The sequence below is a fragment of the Hemicordylus capensis genome, chromosome 2 (genome assembly GCF_027244095.1).
Source record: "Hemicordylus capensis ecotype Gifberg chromosome 2, rHemCap1.1.pri, whole genome shotgun sequence".
In the NCBI taxonomy this organism is placed as follows: Eukaryota; Metazoa; Chordata; class Lepidosauria; order Squamata; family Cordylidae; genus Hemicordylus; species Hemicordylus capensis.
Genome location: NC_069658.1, coordinates 412004342 through 412020232, shown reverse-complemented (window position 1 = coordinate 412020232; position 15891 = coordinate 412004342). Strand labels below are relative to the sequence as shown.

Below are 15891 nucleotides of genomic sequence, written 5' to 3'. Positions count from 1 at the left end.
ATATCCAGAGGCCAGGATGCGGTGTCCTGGCCTCCGCACTTGGCATATACCCGTGACAAGCACGGTGCATTGGGGATATCCCCATGAGACAGGCACTCTAGGAGTCCGTCTCTGTGTGCACTCAGGCTGCAAGCAGCCGAAGCTCGCACACAATCCCAGAAGCTGGATTAAGGGCACACTTGCACCCTTAACCTCGGCTAAAAGCCCGGCTTAGAATTTGGATCTGAGTGGATCCTGGTGCCCTACACGAGCAGCCTAGCCCAAGATAGGCTGCTCTAGCCTGGGCTAGGCTGCTCATGAGAACAGCCTTTAAGTATGCTTACTAGGCAGTAAGTTCTATGGAATCACGAGACTCTTATCTGAGTAAACACGATTAAGATCAATGTATAAGACCTACCATGGTTCTGAAAAGTCTCAAGCTGTGACAAAATGTGTGCATTTATTTTATTTATATCCTTACTATAAGGCTAAAAACTTCACAAGGCAACTAACAACAGATTTTAAAACAATGAAAGCAACAAGAAATATATAAACAGCAGAAAACCAGAAAAAAATAATAACGATAAAAAATGAGCAGCATAGCAAACAAAAAATAATAATATTTTAACTAAAAGTCCTGCAGAGCAGATATGTCTTGCCTGTACACTTAAAAGCAGGGATGGTAGGAATATAGCGGATATTTCTGGGAGTCGAGTTCCAGAGCTGCAGCACCACCACTACAGAGAAAGTCATTCTTGCCAGTTGAATTTGGGTCAACGGAGAGCAATGCAAAGCCAATTGTACAGCCTGGGGTAGGCTCATATGGGAAAAGGTGGTCCTTAAGGTAACCTAGCCACAGACCATGTGGGCTTTAAAGGTTAAGACCAACGCTTTGAATTCATCTAGAATTCTAAGTGAATTATTATTCCGTGAGATAATACAGGACTGGCAGAGAGAAAGCAAAATTAGATGAAAGTTGAAGTACAGAATTATCTTTTAAAAAACTGTTCAGTGGGGATCACGGAAGAGCCCACTAAAGCTGGATGCATGGTCACTCAATGACTCACTGGCTTGCAGCTGAATTTATTTAAAATAGTGAGTTTCAAATGAAGTGAAGCACTACAAAAGCAGTCTGAGATGTTTGATCTGCAAATAGCATTTCACATGCAAGCCACCACTTAAATGTCACAGTAATCAAGTTATGCATATATGGATGTGTAAATTCACCATTAGCTTTCTCAAACATCATCTTTTTAATTTGAAGTGCTCCAGTCTGAAATATACTTTGAGCCCCATTTGGGCTGAATTGTTTGATTTTTTTAAAAAGATTATCTGTTCACAAACTTATTTCTATATATTTAAAACTGTCCTCATTTCATCTGACACTGTTTAGAAATTATTTTTATGCTCCAGTCTGATTGAGGCATTCAGAGAACCCACAATCTCTGTCACAGTAACACTGAAAATGTAAGGAAAAAATGTGAGAATATGACCTTGGCAGTAATAACCTTTCAAAAGTAGTGGGAGTCATAAAGAGAGATTATTTGTGAACACATACCACAGTATGGAAGCAAGAATGAAGCTGTGTTAGGAAAGGGGGCTTATCCTGCAAGGCTAGAACTCTTTTTTCAACCATGGTACACTCTACATCATCATCCTGAATCACCACATCTTTTTTCAATATTTTGACTGCATATAGTTCTTCTGTGCCCTTCCGCTCTGCCAGCATAACCTACACAAAAACAAATGAGGTTGAAAATCCATGCAAAAAGAAGAAAGGAAATTGTTCATATGACCACTATCTATCACAAAATTAGGGCAGAATATGAGGTAGCATGCAATTTACACTATCACCCTGAATTTCTATTGGAAGACCTTTTTTATTGATGATATTGAGAGTCTTAGCAATTGCTGTATTTTCAATCAAGATAGAATTCCACCCCCAGATCAAATTGGCTAGAAATCCTGTGGAAAGTTTGGGAGTGGGAGTGGACTATGTTGTTTGAATCTTCCCTGCAGAAAACCTCCCGGCACTGTGAGGTGGATTGCATATGTTGACTTGTGAGTGCCTGGATAGCGAACCAGCTGTCCATATGAATTAGATGACCCTTTTTATATCTTTGCTTCATGTCTCTGAGACACCTACTAATTCTAAACAACCCTTAAAACAAGGCACATGGGAGAAATTCTCAAGGTTTCCTACCTTCCCAAAACTTCCTTTCCCAAGTACCATGAGAAAGTTGAAATCTGTCAGCTTAACCCGGTCAAGGTTATTGGATGGTAAGTTACAGATTCGGTCTTCAATTGGAGTTATGACTTTGTTAGCAGAAGGTCCAAGTCTGGCTTTCTAAATAAACAAAGAACACTTCTGTGATATCTCTAGCTTGTTTTCAGAGCTGATGAGACAAGTGAATAAGGCAATGTCTGCATGTAATTGATCTGAAGCTTTGACCTCAGAGAAAGGACTGCACAACAAATACTGAACAAGCACAAATTCAGCAATATCGTTAAGTGACACAAAGTGAAAAATCTGTACAACCAGATAGAAGCGGCTTTTCTTATCTGGTTTAACAAAATGAAAAAAAATAATAAATAAATCATTACTTCCATGCCAAAACCAATTAATCTGTGGTTTTTGTTTTCAAATATGAAGAGAGTCCTTAATAAAATTCATGCTTTTAATGAAATAAGAGGATATACAAAATGTGTTTTAAATGCCCTAGTTGTAATTCATGACCAATAGCAATATTTTGACAGCTTGTGACATGCTTATGGAAGAGAAACCTTCACTTTGAACAGACAACATATTACAACAATCAACACGAATCACTATGGTTGCTTTCTGAACAGCATCATCAAATTTGATTTTCAATCAAATGTTGATCTTCGTAGGAAAATGTTGTTGCGTTCAAAGCATTTTTCTTAACCAAGAGTTTTATGCTTTGCAAACGCATCTTTGTTGCGTAAATAAATAAAGCAAATAATGAGCAATTCTTCATATAAATTGCCTTTCAAACCACAGAATGTGAATAAACCACAGAATGTGAAAAGAACTGTAAGACTCACCTCAAATAAAATGTCTTTCTAAAATATCACCATTGCTTTGTTGCTATCAAATTTGATGCCTCTGGATCAGCAGAAGTTAATGTAAAATGGTTTATCGGTGACACTGCTTTTCCTATTACTTTTATTTTATTCTCAGTTGATATGAAGGATTAGAATTTTGAAATAATTTCAATTTTAATTTAGTGGGACTAGTATAGCATGCAGCCTCCCCTGGTGTGAAAATAAATGTATTCCTGCAATTTAGACTCAACTTCATGAAGCAGTAGCAGTATTTACAGTCCAACAAACCTGATGCAAATGCCTGAGTTCCTCCCTATTCCCATGTCTTAAATGTGTGTCCATTAATATTATATTGACGTATGAATGAAGCAAAATCTTGGCTGCTTTTAAAAGTGTGTTTTCAAAAACAGACAGGAATTGTGTAGGATCAGAAGTATTCCTGACATGATATTTTCACAGTACCATTTCACTAAGAAGCAGAAATGTTTTTCATCGGTAAGCATTAGTAAGATAATTTGGCTGAACATGATATATCCTTCCTAAGAGGCAGGTCTTACACAGTATATCATTATCAGAAAGTCATTGGCTAGAAAAAGATACACAGATTGCAAAGGAACTTGAGGCAATTTTGCCAGAGCAGAAGACTTCCGAGAACTGTAGGAGCTGCATTAAGAATGCACATATTTTTTCTGTGTGGTTCAGAGATTTCAGTCTTTTATGTCCAAAGTGAATTAACACTACATTTCTCCTCCTCTTGAACAGGAGGCTAGAATGAATCCTAAAAACAGAAAGCAGCTAACAAACGGTTAGTCTCTATATCTATTCAACATGGAAAAAAGAAAGGCCTACTGAGATTAATCTCAGGACCAATACATTAGGAACTGGCCTGTATGCAGACAATGTTACAATTCGAATTCATGACCAAGAAAGTCCATCAAGTAAACTTCACAGTTTTACCCTGCTCTTGGGATTTAAAATGATTTTTTGTTTCAAGTGGAGCAAAATCAACACAAAGAAGGAAAATAAAATAAAATAAAATAATAAAATAAAATAATAATAATAATAATATACAATCCTGATCCACTGAAGTCAATAAACACTTCCTTACACAGTTCAGTTGGAACAGGATGTGATCCAAAATTTTGAGACTGTGAAATATGCATTCTAAAAAGCAAGACAATAACTATTTAAAAATCTGGATAGTGGGAATTATTAATGATTTCACAGTAAAAATAAATTATTGATCACCATAAGATAAGACTGAACAAAATAGTCAGAACAAAATAATTTTTAGGAGGCCATGAACACACTGTGGTGTGAAAGAAGGAAGAAAGAGAGAATGTGCATGTCCTCTTCTTCTCCCACACCCCACCCCTTTAGATGTATCAACTGGAAGGAAAAAAGCTTTTTTTTTTTTTTTTTTAAGGTATGGTGGTTAAATCCATCTACAGTAAAATACTCAGAAATGATATTATGGGGAACTTGAAGCATCCACTATAATGTATTTTAGATTTGTATGGACAGATAAAAACAAACACTTTAAAAGTTGCAGGCCAGTTTCCAATCCATATTCCATTTTTTGAATGAGTCCAGTTCATACTTTGCAACACAACCAAAAGGGGTACAAAGGCAAGGGTGCACTGCTTATTCCATCCTTTTGTACAAAGTATGGTACAAACGGAACCAGCATTGTTCCAGGAACACAACAGTTGCTAGCAGCTTCCCAGGGCCTGCCTTAGAAAAGAACCTACAATTGTGCTAGATACCTATATGACAATATGCTGGGCCTCCATTATCATTTCAAGAAAACATATGCTAACTACAGTGGAGGTGATCCCCCCACCCTACATTCCCAACTGCCGGACAGCACAAAGGAGGAATGTCCTACAGGACTTATTGAAGATTTAGAAGTTTGCAGTTTCTATCCAGCTTCCATGCTTGGGAACTGTCATTTGCCCTCCTCTCCAAGCAGTGACTTCTTGACAAAGGTACATAGAAACTACTTTGTGATACCGTGCATCTTCAAAAAGTGACAGGATAAACATCTTAAAGAACTGAAAGCATAATGAAAAGCTCAAAAATCACTGCCTATTAAATTATTGACATATTGGAGCCAAATTGTAGGAAGTGAAATATTACTCAATACAAAAATACAATTACACATACTCATTTTTAGGATATGCAGCTCTATAATTATTATATTAGAGTACACAGTGTGTATTTTTCCAGTCTTACAAGATTATTTATAGTTTTAATTAGATTACTGTTTAGAACAGAAAGCTAATTTCTGGTAACAATTTTGCATTACAGGCACAAACCGCCATGTAATTACATCATGATTATTTGTAGTGCTTCTTTTTCTGATGTTAGTTTCAAATGCACTTATCTCCGAAGACACCATAATGAGCATAAATAATCAGCTCATTACTCTGCTTCTATAGGCATTAAAAGCACTGAATCCTGAAAAATACAGGAACCTGCAGCTACAGAAACATTGAGATTCTAAGAAGAATGGACAACTGTAATATATCAATTCAAAGGGGTGGGGGAAATATCTGTTACATTTGTGACTAGGCTTTATTTTCCAGCTAAGGCAACAATTAATAATATATTGCAATGTTTTGGTTGCATAAAATTGCAATCTAAATTATGACTCCAGATGAGGAACTGAGATAATGGTACAATCCTGTGGGTTTTTTTCAGCACCATTATTTGCAAACTCAGGCCCAAATAACAACAGGACACGCGTAATTGGAAAAAACTAGGGTAACTTTACTGAATATTTACAAAACTAGCAGCGAGGAATCTTAACTAAAGTGCGAGTATCCCCTGTGTGGGTCAATCTCATAGGAGATATGCCCGCAGGAGGGAGAAGGACTGGGCTTTGATTTGGCTTGGTACCCAGTCTGAACCTTGTTTCGACCACGAGGTTATCCCCGTCGAGGAGATGCATGCCAGCCCACCTCAACCCAGGTCGCAAGGCACTGAGCAGCGTTTCGTTGGCATGCACCCAAGTGGGAGCGGATCCAGCCTGAGACTCATGAGATCACCAAGCCTTCCTTCATATTCCCACTCACCATAACGGCCCTCCAGCCCAACACCAATGTAAATTACCCTACGCTGACCTGCACTCATCTGCAAAGTGACCAGTTAACCCCATGGACTGCCTTAATGAAATCAGTGAGAAGTAGGTTAAAAAAAGGCCCCAACATTAGTCAATCAGTTGAGACCCCCCCAAAAATCCTACTTAGCCCCAATGGCGAGTGGAATATCCCTCACTGAGTCCAGGGGCAGGCGGGAGGGTGCCTGCCCACAGAACAACTGAAAGACAGAGCAAAGGAGCCGACTGCTTATGCAGCCGCTCCTTGCATATGATTGGTCTGCTGGTGTCATGTGCTGGGAGACTAAAATGGCAGACTGCATGCCCGTCTCTCAGGCCGGGCCTGCAACTCCTCCCTCCGCTTATCCCATATCCCTGCTAACACAGCAAAAGGGGTGGGGAGCAGTTAAATACGATAAATTTCCTACACTGAAAGTTCTCAGGGGAAAGAAAAATGGGCAAACTGCTATAAATTTCACATGCTTCTACTTAGCAGAATGTATATTCATAGACATGCAGCTTATCATGACTTCCCAGCACATAATATGTAGCAAGTGAGGCTATGTGCAATTGTCACACTTGATTCTTGGATATATCAGTTACTACACTGACCCCTCTCCCCTGACCTGACCAGAGCTATTGCAACAGCAGCAAGGGTTGGAACTTCTTCCATGGTAGCCTTCTTGCAGGAATACCCTCTTTAAGTATCCCATGTCTAGTTTTGTCCCCTAACCAAAAGACAAAGCCTACCCTTCTGATTCCTCTAATAAGCCCATTGACTGGTTCATGTGAGGCTTCTGTAGGTCAGTTGATTTCTTATTGAATTATTGGATATCCTATAGGTCAGCAACTTGCATGTCTCTGAATCATAATCATCGACAGAGTTTGGAAGCTTTAAAAAAAAAGGAAGAGTTTTCCAACTGGCATGCTAAGAATATTTGAAGTACAACAATCTAGTTATGAATCCATTTATTGCAGAAGTTACCTTTTTTTTCTTTTAAAAGAGAACCCATGACTGGAATCCTATAGACTTCCACCCAAAATCACCCTTTCCCATTGGTAGCCCATACTATTCACTCTTTGCCATCAGGTGACCACTCACAATGAGATAAGGGGAAAAATGTAGGAGTAAGTGTATGGCAATAATCAATCCTTATTCACTGTCAGCTCACATTTTAGAGATTTCTTCATCACAGTTGTTAATAAACTGGCAGAAGGTAGTTAGAGAATCCTGCTCAAGTGTTCACTTTTTAGAACTTATAGCAACAGTCACTATTAACAGCATTTATCCACTCTGGCCTTATCAGAGCCTTATGATAATTTTCAAGCACTGGGATGTAAATAACTCAATATGGAATTTAAAACTACTGTGCCTATTGCAACACCAGTCTGCACATGCTAATTAATATTTATGTAGAATTTCTGCCGCTGTCTATAGGACGGCAATGAAATTTCAAAACATTGCTGGAAAGTACTGGGCAACATCCATATCAGCTGACTAAGAAACATTGAAATCAATGAGGCAAGTTACATACAACTAACTTATATTCCATTAATTTCAATGTAACTTAGTCTGAATGCTACCCAGTGCTTTTGGCACTACATAATTAAGATACTATATTTGCTAAGCACTGCAGTTTGGCAACCTCAACTGTGATTAACACTAATCTGGATGATCATTTGATCAGGATCCGCAACTGAAATTTAATGTGAGATTCAGATCTAAGATAAATGGGAACACTAGTTAGTGTCGACCTTGTTTAAGATCAGCCTCAATATTCCACTTAATCACAGTTAAGGTGGGTAAGAGGAATTTGCTCCCAAGGAAAGGGGAGCAACAGGAAAGAGAGTAGGCTTGTGCATTTCGATTCGGGTTCGGCTTTGTTTTGTGCCCAAAAATGGCAATTTCAGAGGGTTTGTAACCAAAACGAAATCAAGAATTAAAAAACAGAGATTTTTGTTTCCAAATCGAAATGACTCTTTTTCAACCGAATGCTTTGTTCTTCGGAAAAGCATTGCAATTGAAATTGACTTCTCTGACTTCTCGCCACTCTAATCACTGAGTGATTAGCAGAAGATAAGATATGCAAAAGCTGGCAGAGCTTCCCTGTTGGGCATGGATGGTTTAGTTAAGTATGTGTTGTATTCAGTGTGATTGAAATGCAAACTGACCTTGCAAAGGGATTTAGAAGACAGCATTTTGAGACAGAAATACCCAAATATCTTTGGGAGCTTAATGCAATTCCAAAGCTCTTGCTAAAAGCCATGGTATAAGCTTGGAGAAGCTGGTTAGGAAAGTTCTGAAATTACACAAGTTTTTCTTTCCAAAGGTTTAGAAAGAATCTCTTGACTTGTTCAGGGGTCTTTTGAAGAGCTACTTTGTTTTTCTTCTGATTTTTATGAGTCATAGTGGTGTCTAAGTTTTGTTGCCCAAGTTGAGCAGTCTAATGTAATTTAGGTCACAATGTAACTTGGTGGGACATGATGTCTAAGCCAGTAGTTCACAACTTTTGCCATTGCAGGGACAGGTCATCCACATGGGACTACAGGAGACAAAAGGAGGGGGGGAAACCCCTGTCAATCTATTGACATCCCCAGGAATATTAGTTGCTTCTCTCTTTCTTGTAAAGATGATCGATGGTTTTGCACTTTCTTAAATGCAGTGATGATAAATCTCAACAATTCTGAACAGTAGGCTGATTTGTTTGGGCTACTGCTCCACTTCAGTTAAATGAACATTTGAAGCTGTTCCATAGTACCAAGGCAGTTCATTGGTCTATCTTGCTATCTCAAGTGACCTGTGGTCACTGTTCCATAGAGAGGGAACTTTTTTGTTGAAAGACTGCTTGAATCCACAAATGGGTTGTGCTACTGTGCTAGTGCCACAGGGACAGGCTCTCACCCGCTGCAAAATTCTCAAATAACTGTGCCAAAAAATTAAGCATTGTTGTTGTTCATCATTCAACATCATTCTGAGTGTAGATTCTCTGGTAGCATATTAGGTTTTCAATGACAAACCATGAATCCACTCTCATATGCTACCAGAGAATCTACACTCAGAACACCTCAGAAACAACAGAACCCAGTACCCCATGGGTTAGCCACCCATGAGGATGGGTGGCACTCTATGTGCTCTACACCACCACTCGCTCTGGGCCACCCCGGTGCCCCGCAAGTGCAGTTATGGGGTTGCTGAAACCTCCATCATTCCCTATGGGGAAGAACCTTAAAGAGACGTAAACTCCATTAAATCTCTAAAAATCAGCCCCCTGCCCAATTCCTTTGAAATAATTCAGGCAGCTTCCTTGCCCCCACTGGGCACTACCAGCCACCCTACTCTGCTCTGGGCCACCCCCTTTGCCCCCGATGTGAAGCTCTACTTTTACTGAAACCTCCATTATTCCCTATGGGGAAAATCTTAAAACTTCAAAAATTAACCAAAAATCAGCCCTTTGCCCAATTCTGACATGTGGGTGGTAGCTTCCACCCCTTGGACACTATCAACTTCACCCACTAGTGTTGCCCCAGGGCCATTTTCTTAAATCCAAAATGTTTCAGATTTGGATTTGCAATTTCGAACAAAGAACAAAATGGGGGTGTTTCAGATTTGGGCCAAAAAACCCACAGAAAAACAAAACAAAACACACAACTCTAAAAGAGAGTACAAAGGCTAGACCTGCTCTCTTAATGGTGGGGTTACAGGCATCTACAAATCAACTTGCTGGTTTGCTAGTGGTGAGTGCCTCAGCTCTCTGGCAAGCAAAACACCCAGCACTACACAAATCTCCTCACTAGAGGTATCATTTCCTCTGCCATTTTTGAGAAGGTAAGAAACAGAATTTCTGAGCAATGAGAGAAGACTCCTACATCTCCATATCTCAGTACAAATGACAGAAGACCTGCTTCCCTCCACTACCTGCATGCCAGAAAAGGATCTGAAGAAAGAAAGGGGATTGCTGGTTACCACAAATAATGGCTGGCTAGTAAACAAAGCCTAAATTTGTGAATCCCTGCAGGGTTAAGAGGGAGTCAGCTTTAAGTCAGTAATAATACTTAGAGATATTCTGATGTGGAACATTGATTTGATGGTGGGGAGGACCTAAAAGGGGTTTTTGATAGGGTGCAATATGATTTATTGGGGGAAAATGTATTGTTGTGACTTGACCATTTCTCACTTCTCTCACCATGTCCCAATAAGAAATTAATATATAAAATGGATTTTAGACCAACTTATAAATAGATGAAAATCATATTGTTTTAATTTAGTCATTGCAAAATTCATTATTTCCCAGTTTTCAAATAATGTAAAACAGAATTATCTTATTTCTTGAGGCAGATTAGTTGTAAAAAAAAACCCAAACCACCCAGAAAAACAAAAAACCCCAACTCAGAGAAACCTTTAACCTCTGAATCACAATATTCCATCACACTACATCACAAGCCAAATTTCACCATGCAGTAAGCAATGCATGCTGAATGGTCTTCAGGCAAAATATCATGCAGTAGACTTACACTGCCTTGGCCAGAGGAGAAATTTTAGGTAGAAATTCAAAAAGGGAGAAAAAATGTGTTCAATATAAAAACAAAATGCTGCCTTTGTCCCTTGGATAATCAGATGTCAGAGTTTCAGAGGGTGGGACAATGGGTGATGACAAATAGATATCCAACATTCCAATACAATTGGACACCATATCTTTGTGCTAGTATTAGGATCTGTCCTAGCACTGATTCAGCAGCACCAGTTACCAGTGCTGTTTCCTCTGTTCCTCCATAAAATATAGCTGTGGTAGAAAACAGGCATACAAAATTTAAACAATAGCACAGAAGGGGCAAAGTCAACCCTGGTCCAATTTCAGGCCCATAAGACCTGTGAAGGCCAGCCACTTCGTTTCAGCTGGTGAGTTATTCGCGAGGCACTGAATCCTGTTTAGACAGAGTGGCACAAGCCATTAATTGGTGCAAGCTCAAGCAGATTAACAATACATCAAGCTGCTTTGAGACAACTGCTTTGTTTATAGTTCATTATTAACATCTAACTTGCAGTGGTCACTACAGGCACTTGCATTTCTTAGTAAAATCAAAGAATGCACACAAAATCCAGCTGCAAAACTGGAATCGTAGATTTTTAATAAAAAATTAGTCTGCCCTATCAAGAGGAAAGAACAAGACATGCAAATAGTCTTACTTTCTTGGTTTGGACGCACCTTATCTTGGACCTTTCTTTTGCCCTGTAATCACAGGCAAGATATACTTTACACATTTTTTACTTCTGTGTTGCAAGACAAACAACAACAACAACCCTAATACTAGAAACAAACACAGCAATCCCCTTTGACTGGGCCTTTCCCAGATGGTGGGTTTTACTATGGGATTAAGTAGCATAAAGTAGAATGAATTATGAGGGCATCTATTAGCCGCATATAAGCACAGTAAAGATAATTCTGAGAAATCTGGATCTGTTAACATCAGTGTTATTTTAATAGGATTTATCTCCATTCCTTGCAATTTCTTTCCATGCACCGTTGAAACCGCTTGCTCTCCAGTCTTTCTCTGGTCTCTTCGGGTCAATAGCTTTCTAGAGGAGGTGGGATGTCGCTCCTCCTCTTTCCTGCCTTCACACACATGGTGTCTGTCTTTGACAATTTTCAATTGGGCCCATAAATATTTGTTTCAATCTCCTTTTAAGAAAAAAAAATCATTTTGGGGTAGACCCACAAGACCGATGGCTGGTCAGACCAACCTCATTGACACATTTCCCCCCATTGTAAAGCCTATGGTAAAAATTATGTCTTATTGTACTCTTCCAAAGGCAGAGCTTTAATCTGGCACTCGGTGGTGATCCCCAACACCCTTTTTCGCCCCACCACTCATGGTGGGGGCGGTAAACAGCAGCAGCCTCCCTGAGGGAGCAAGCAGCCCAGAGTAGGCTGCCGTGCCCCTGCTGCTCAGCCGCCACCTCTTCACACATGTCGTTTCCACTCTGATATAGTCTTACACTTAGGAGGGAGGAACATCTAGACCCCCATTGCACATACCCTTCCCTTGCTGACTCTTGGGTGTGCTGGCATAAACTGCTTCCTTTTGGTACATACATACACATATGTACCTTCTTTTCCTGCTGTGCATGTGGGGGGGGGGCTTCTCTTCCCACCATATGCACAACAGTGGCAGCAGTGGTGGCTGATTGGCAGGGGCAGGGCGGCCTACCCTGGGCTGCTCCTTCAACAAGGCTGCCCAGGGTAATCACCTCATGGAGGTAATGTTATGTAGGGAAATAAAAGAACACAGAAAACTGATCTAACAATTATTCGTCTTCCTCCTCACTATAGTCTAAATCATTTCCATTACAACTCTGGATGTGTTTCTCTGTTTCATCAATGTCACAGGATGGCACTGCGGTCTCATGATCTGCATACATGAAGCTTCAGGAGATGGGGGCACTTGATCCCTATCAAACCACTTCAGTGTGCACTTCTCATTTTCAGTACTCCATCCATGGTCCTGTGGTTTGTATACATCCATCAACTTCTGCAGCCTTGTTCAAATTGTTCTGTACCTGCAAGCCAAATTTCATCATTTAAATGCAAAATATTTCCTAGAAGAACGACCAACATATCTATATCGCTGGTGCATATAACATTACTTGGTGAGGAACATGATGTATTAAATGCTGGTAAACCAGCCGAGAACCTGTCTCTTCATGGGTGCATTCCATGAAGTTCTCTTCACTGCACGGCATTCTGCCATCCACAGTGTGGAAAACAGAACATTTTTCTTTCAGGGTTGCAAGCAATACAATTTGAAGAAGGCTGCAGATGTTCATGGACCTATACAAACCCAAATATGGATCTCCAATGAATGAGATTAAAGGAACAGATGGAAGCACTACGTCACCATGCAAGTCTGTCATCTGACAGAAAATACTGTGGGCACATTTTATTTGTGCAACCTGGAACAAAGCTACACAAAGCAGGGATGTGCACAAACTGAGGTTGGTGCATGGGTTTGGAGCTGAACTGGTTCAGATGAGGTCCAAACTGGTTTGGCACCAGCAGTGGGACACAAATGGCACCCACTCATGTGTGGACACCATGTGTCCTGGTGCTGTATGTGCAGGTTCTTGGGAGGAGTGCTGTCGTAGCAGGAAGCTGCATTTGATGGTGGAGAACAGGTAAGGACCTGCTCTTCTCTTTTTAAAGACCCCGCTCACCGCTCCCCCCATCTGGTGGTGCCCAACCAGTTCTGACCTTGTTTGAACTGGTTCATCTCTGAACCTGGTTCATGCACATCCCTAACACAAAGAAAACCTCTGTTGTCTAAGCCACATGACCAAGTGGATCTTCTTTTTTTGACTTTATATACCATTACCTCCATGTACCATTCATTTGGGGTTGAGGTATGAGAGTGGAATACAGAGTTTGTGTTGAAGTTTTCCAAGGGTTATATGTTAATTGTTTTCAATGTTTTCCTACCTGATTAAAAAACCCCAAATATAAAATGTGTATTCCTGTAGCAAAATAAATAAATAAATAAATCAAATCCTTTGTGTATGAACTTTAAATAATTACATCCCATCCCTTTGGTGCAGTAGTTCCCAAACTGGGAGCCTCCAGATGTTGCTGAACTACATCAGCCCCAGGTACAATTTATTGTGGCTGGGGATGATGGATGCTGTAGTTCAGCAACATTTGGAGGCTCCCAGTTTGGGAACCACTGCTCTGATGTAATACTGCTTGGAGTGACTCACAAAATTAGCAAAACAATATAAAACAATAAAAAAAATCAATAAAATTAATTAAAACTAAAAACAAACCTAGCTAAAACCAAATTCAAAAGCTGGAAATTAGAAAGTTAAAAAGTCAAAAGTCCACCAGGTATAAGTTGTATCTTATTTTATTGCTGAGGGAGTTTATAATTTCAGAAATGATGTGCACATTTCCAGATCAGTACAGAGGAAGCTCTCTGCCCACTCACTTCCTCCCCCCTCTCCTTTTCTCCTCATGGTTTTTTTTTGAATAAATAAATAAATAAATAAATAAATAAAATTTATAATTATAATAATTAATAAATAACTTTTCTCCTCATGGTTTTGAATAAACAAACAAACAAATAAATCAAATAAATAAATAATGAGCACCCCAGCTGGTCTAAACATGATTCAATACAGTGGAAGCGGTTATGGCCCTGAGCACAATAAATGCTCTGATTTGGGCTTGGCCCCACATAAAGCAGATTGCACATTTTAAGATTCAGGAAGATCATCGCTAACAAATGGTATCCGTTTCAGCTTTGTATCTTGGGATGTAATTCATAGCCCCCCTTATCTCTTTAAAGAGCCGTCTGAAAGGGGTTAACTACCAACAAGTCAGTCAGATTGGAGAGTTTGGAATTATGTACATTCTTCCCCAACCAATATTGCTTGTTTCATTCATGTACCTTATGATGTAAGTAATGGCCCCAAGAAGGCATTTTGGAGGGCTTGCACCCCCTAAACACCCCAGCAGCCATTCATAAGACCAGAACTAGTTTAACAACTCTAGATGATCAAACCTTTTATTCCTTACCACACTTTTTTTTTTACACAGACTCCTGGATTAAATGTGCAGGGGGAAATCTCAATCGTGTATGGAGGGCATCTTGATGTCTCGCATGGACTGCAACATAAATCCCGCCAATCTATGAATGCACACCCACCCTTCCTGTGGTTAAGGGAAGTAAAATCACCATTTGGGAAGGGCCCTGGTATAAAACAAGAAGTCTATCCACCTTGCCCACTTTGCAACCTTCCTTTGTCTATCTTTGCAAGGGCTATGATTGCTGGAAGTGGAGAAGTGAAGCGTATTTGAGAGGGGAGGAATGAGCACATGAGCCCACGGGAGTGCTCCCAATTACCAAACCATGATGTAGCATTATGTCTGAACTGAGTCTGAGTTACACAACACCTGGTAGTAGTGACACTACTAGCTAGTCCATTTGAGAAGTCACAGGATTCCTCTGTTGTTATGGCAACATATACTTAACATGATTCTCAGGAGCTCTCAGTTGCTTTCTCTCAGTATGCAAAAAAAAAAAAAAGAGTTTGTTTTTTAACCTAATACACTGGACATATGAAGCTATGTTTTTCATACATCCTTCTAGGTTTCTTCGTTTTCTTTTTTCCCCCACTTCAAGGACATCTAGTGGCAAGATAAACAAACAGCTTTGTTTCTTTCCTACAGTTGATTTCTGTAACAAGTCTGGCTTATGTGACCAACATTTTTGTAGCTCATTTCAAATTACTACTTTGTGCTCAGAAAGACGTATCAGATATAAATAGCACATGAACAATGCAACACAGAGAAACACAGATCTCCACAATTGTGCAGTGAAGAAGAGAAACCAGAGCATCTATGAATAGATGTGTCTGCTATTAACTTAAAATCAGAGGGGGCTGGAAACTGAAACACACATTTTAAAAACCTTCAGTTTAAGTGAAAGATCTGACACTTAAGACATATTTATTAACCCAGGCTTTTAATTAGATTTATAATTTTAATACTTTTAATTTTGGGTTTTAAATGATTTTAACGTTAATGACTTTAATGTTTAAATTATTATAATTGTTTAATTGATTTTAATTTTTAAATGATTTTAATTGTAAACTGCACAAAGACGCATGTTTTGGGTGGTATAGAAACATATTAAATAAATAAATAAATCCCACAAATGTTTCAAAAACATGGACATTATAAGTTAAGTCTCTTAAT

General features: G+C 39.4%; 1 protein-coding gene across 11 annotated transcripts in view; it reads right to left on the bottom strand.

Annotated features, from left to right (window-relative positions):
* The window catches only part of PRKCA (protein kinase C alpha), a 306310-nt gene that overhangs the window by 29777 nt on the left and 260642 nt on the right, over positions 1-15891 (bottom strand). For 9 of the 11 annotated variants that reach the window (XM_053298397.1, XM_053298399.1, XM_053298401.1 and 6 more), the window contains 3 exons: positions 11350-11373; positions 2183-2326; positions 1538-1711 (listed from right to left, as the gene is read on the bottom strand). In XM_053298397.1, coding sequence (XP_053154372.1) covers positions 1538-1711; positions 2183-2326; positions 11350-11373 — 342 coding nt within the window. The remainder of the gene's footprint in view (positions 1-1537; positions 1712-2182; positions 2327-11349; positions 11374-15891) is intronic. The other 2 variants (XM_053298407.1, XM_053298406.1) reach the window with 1 other exon arrangement.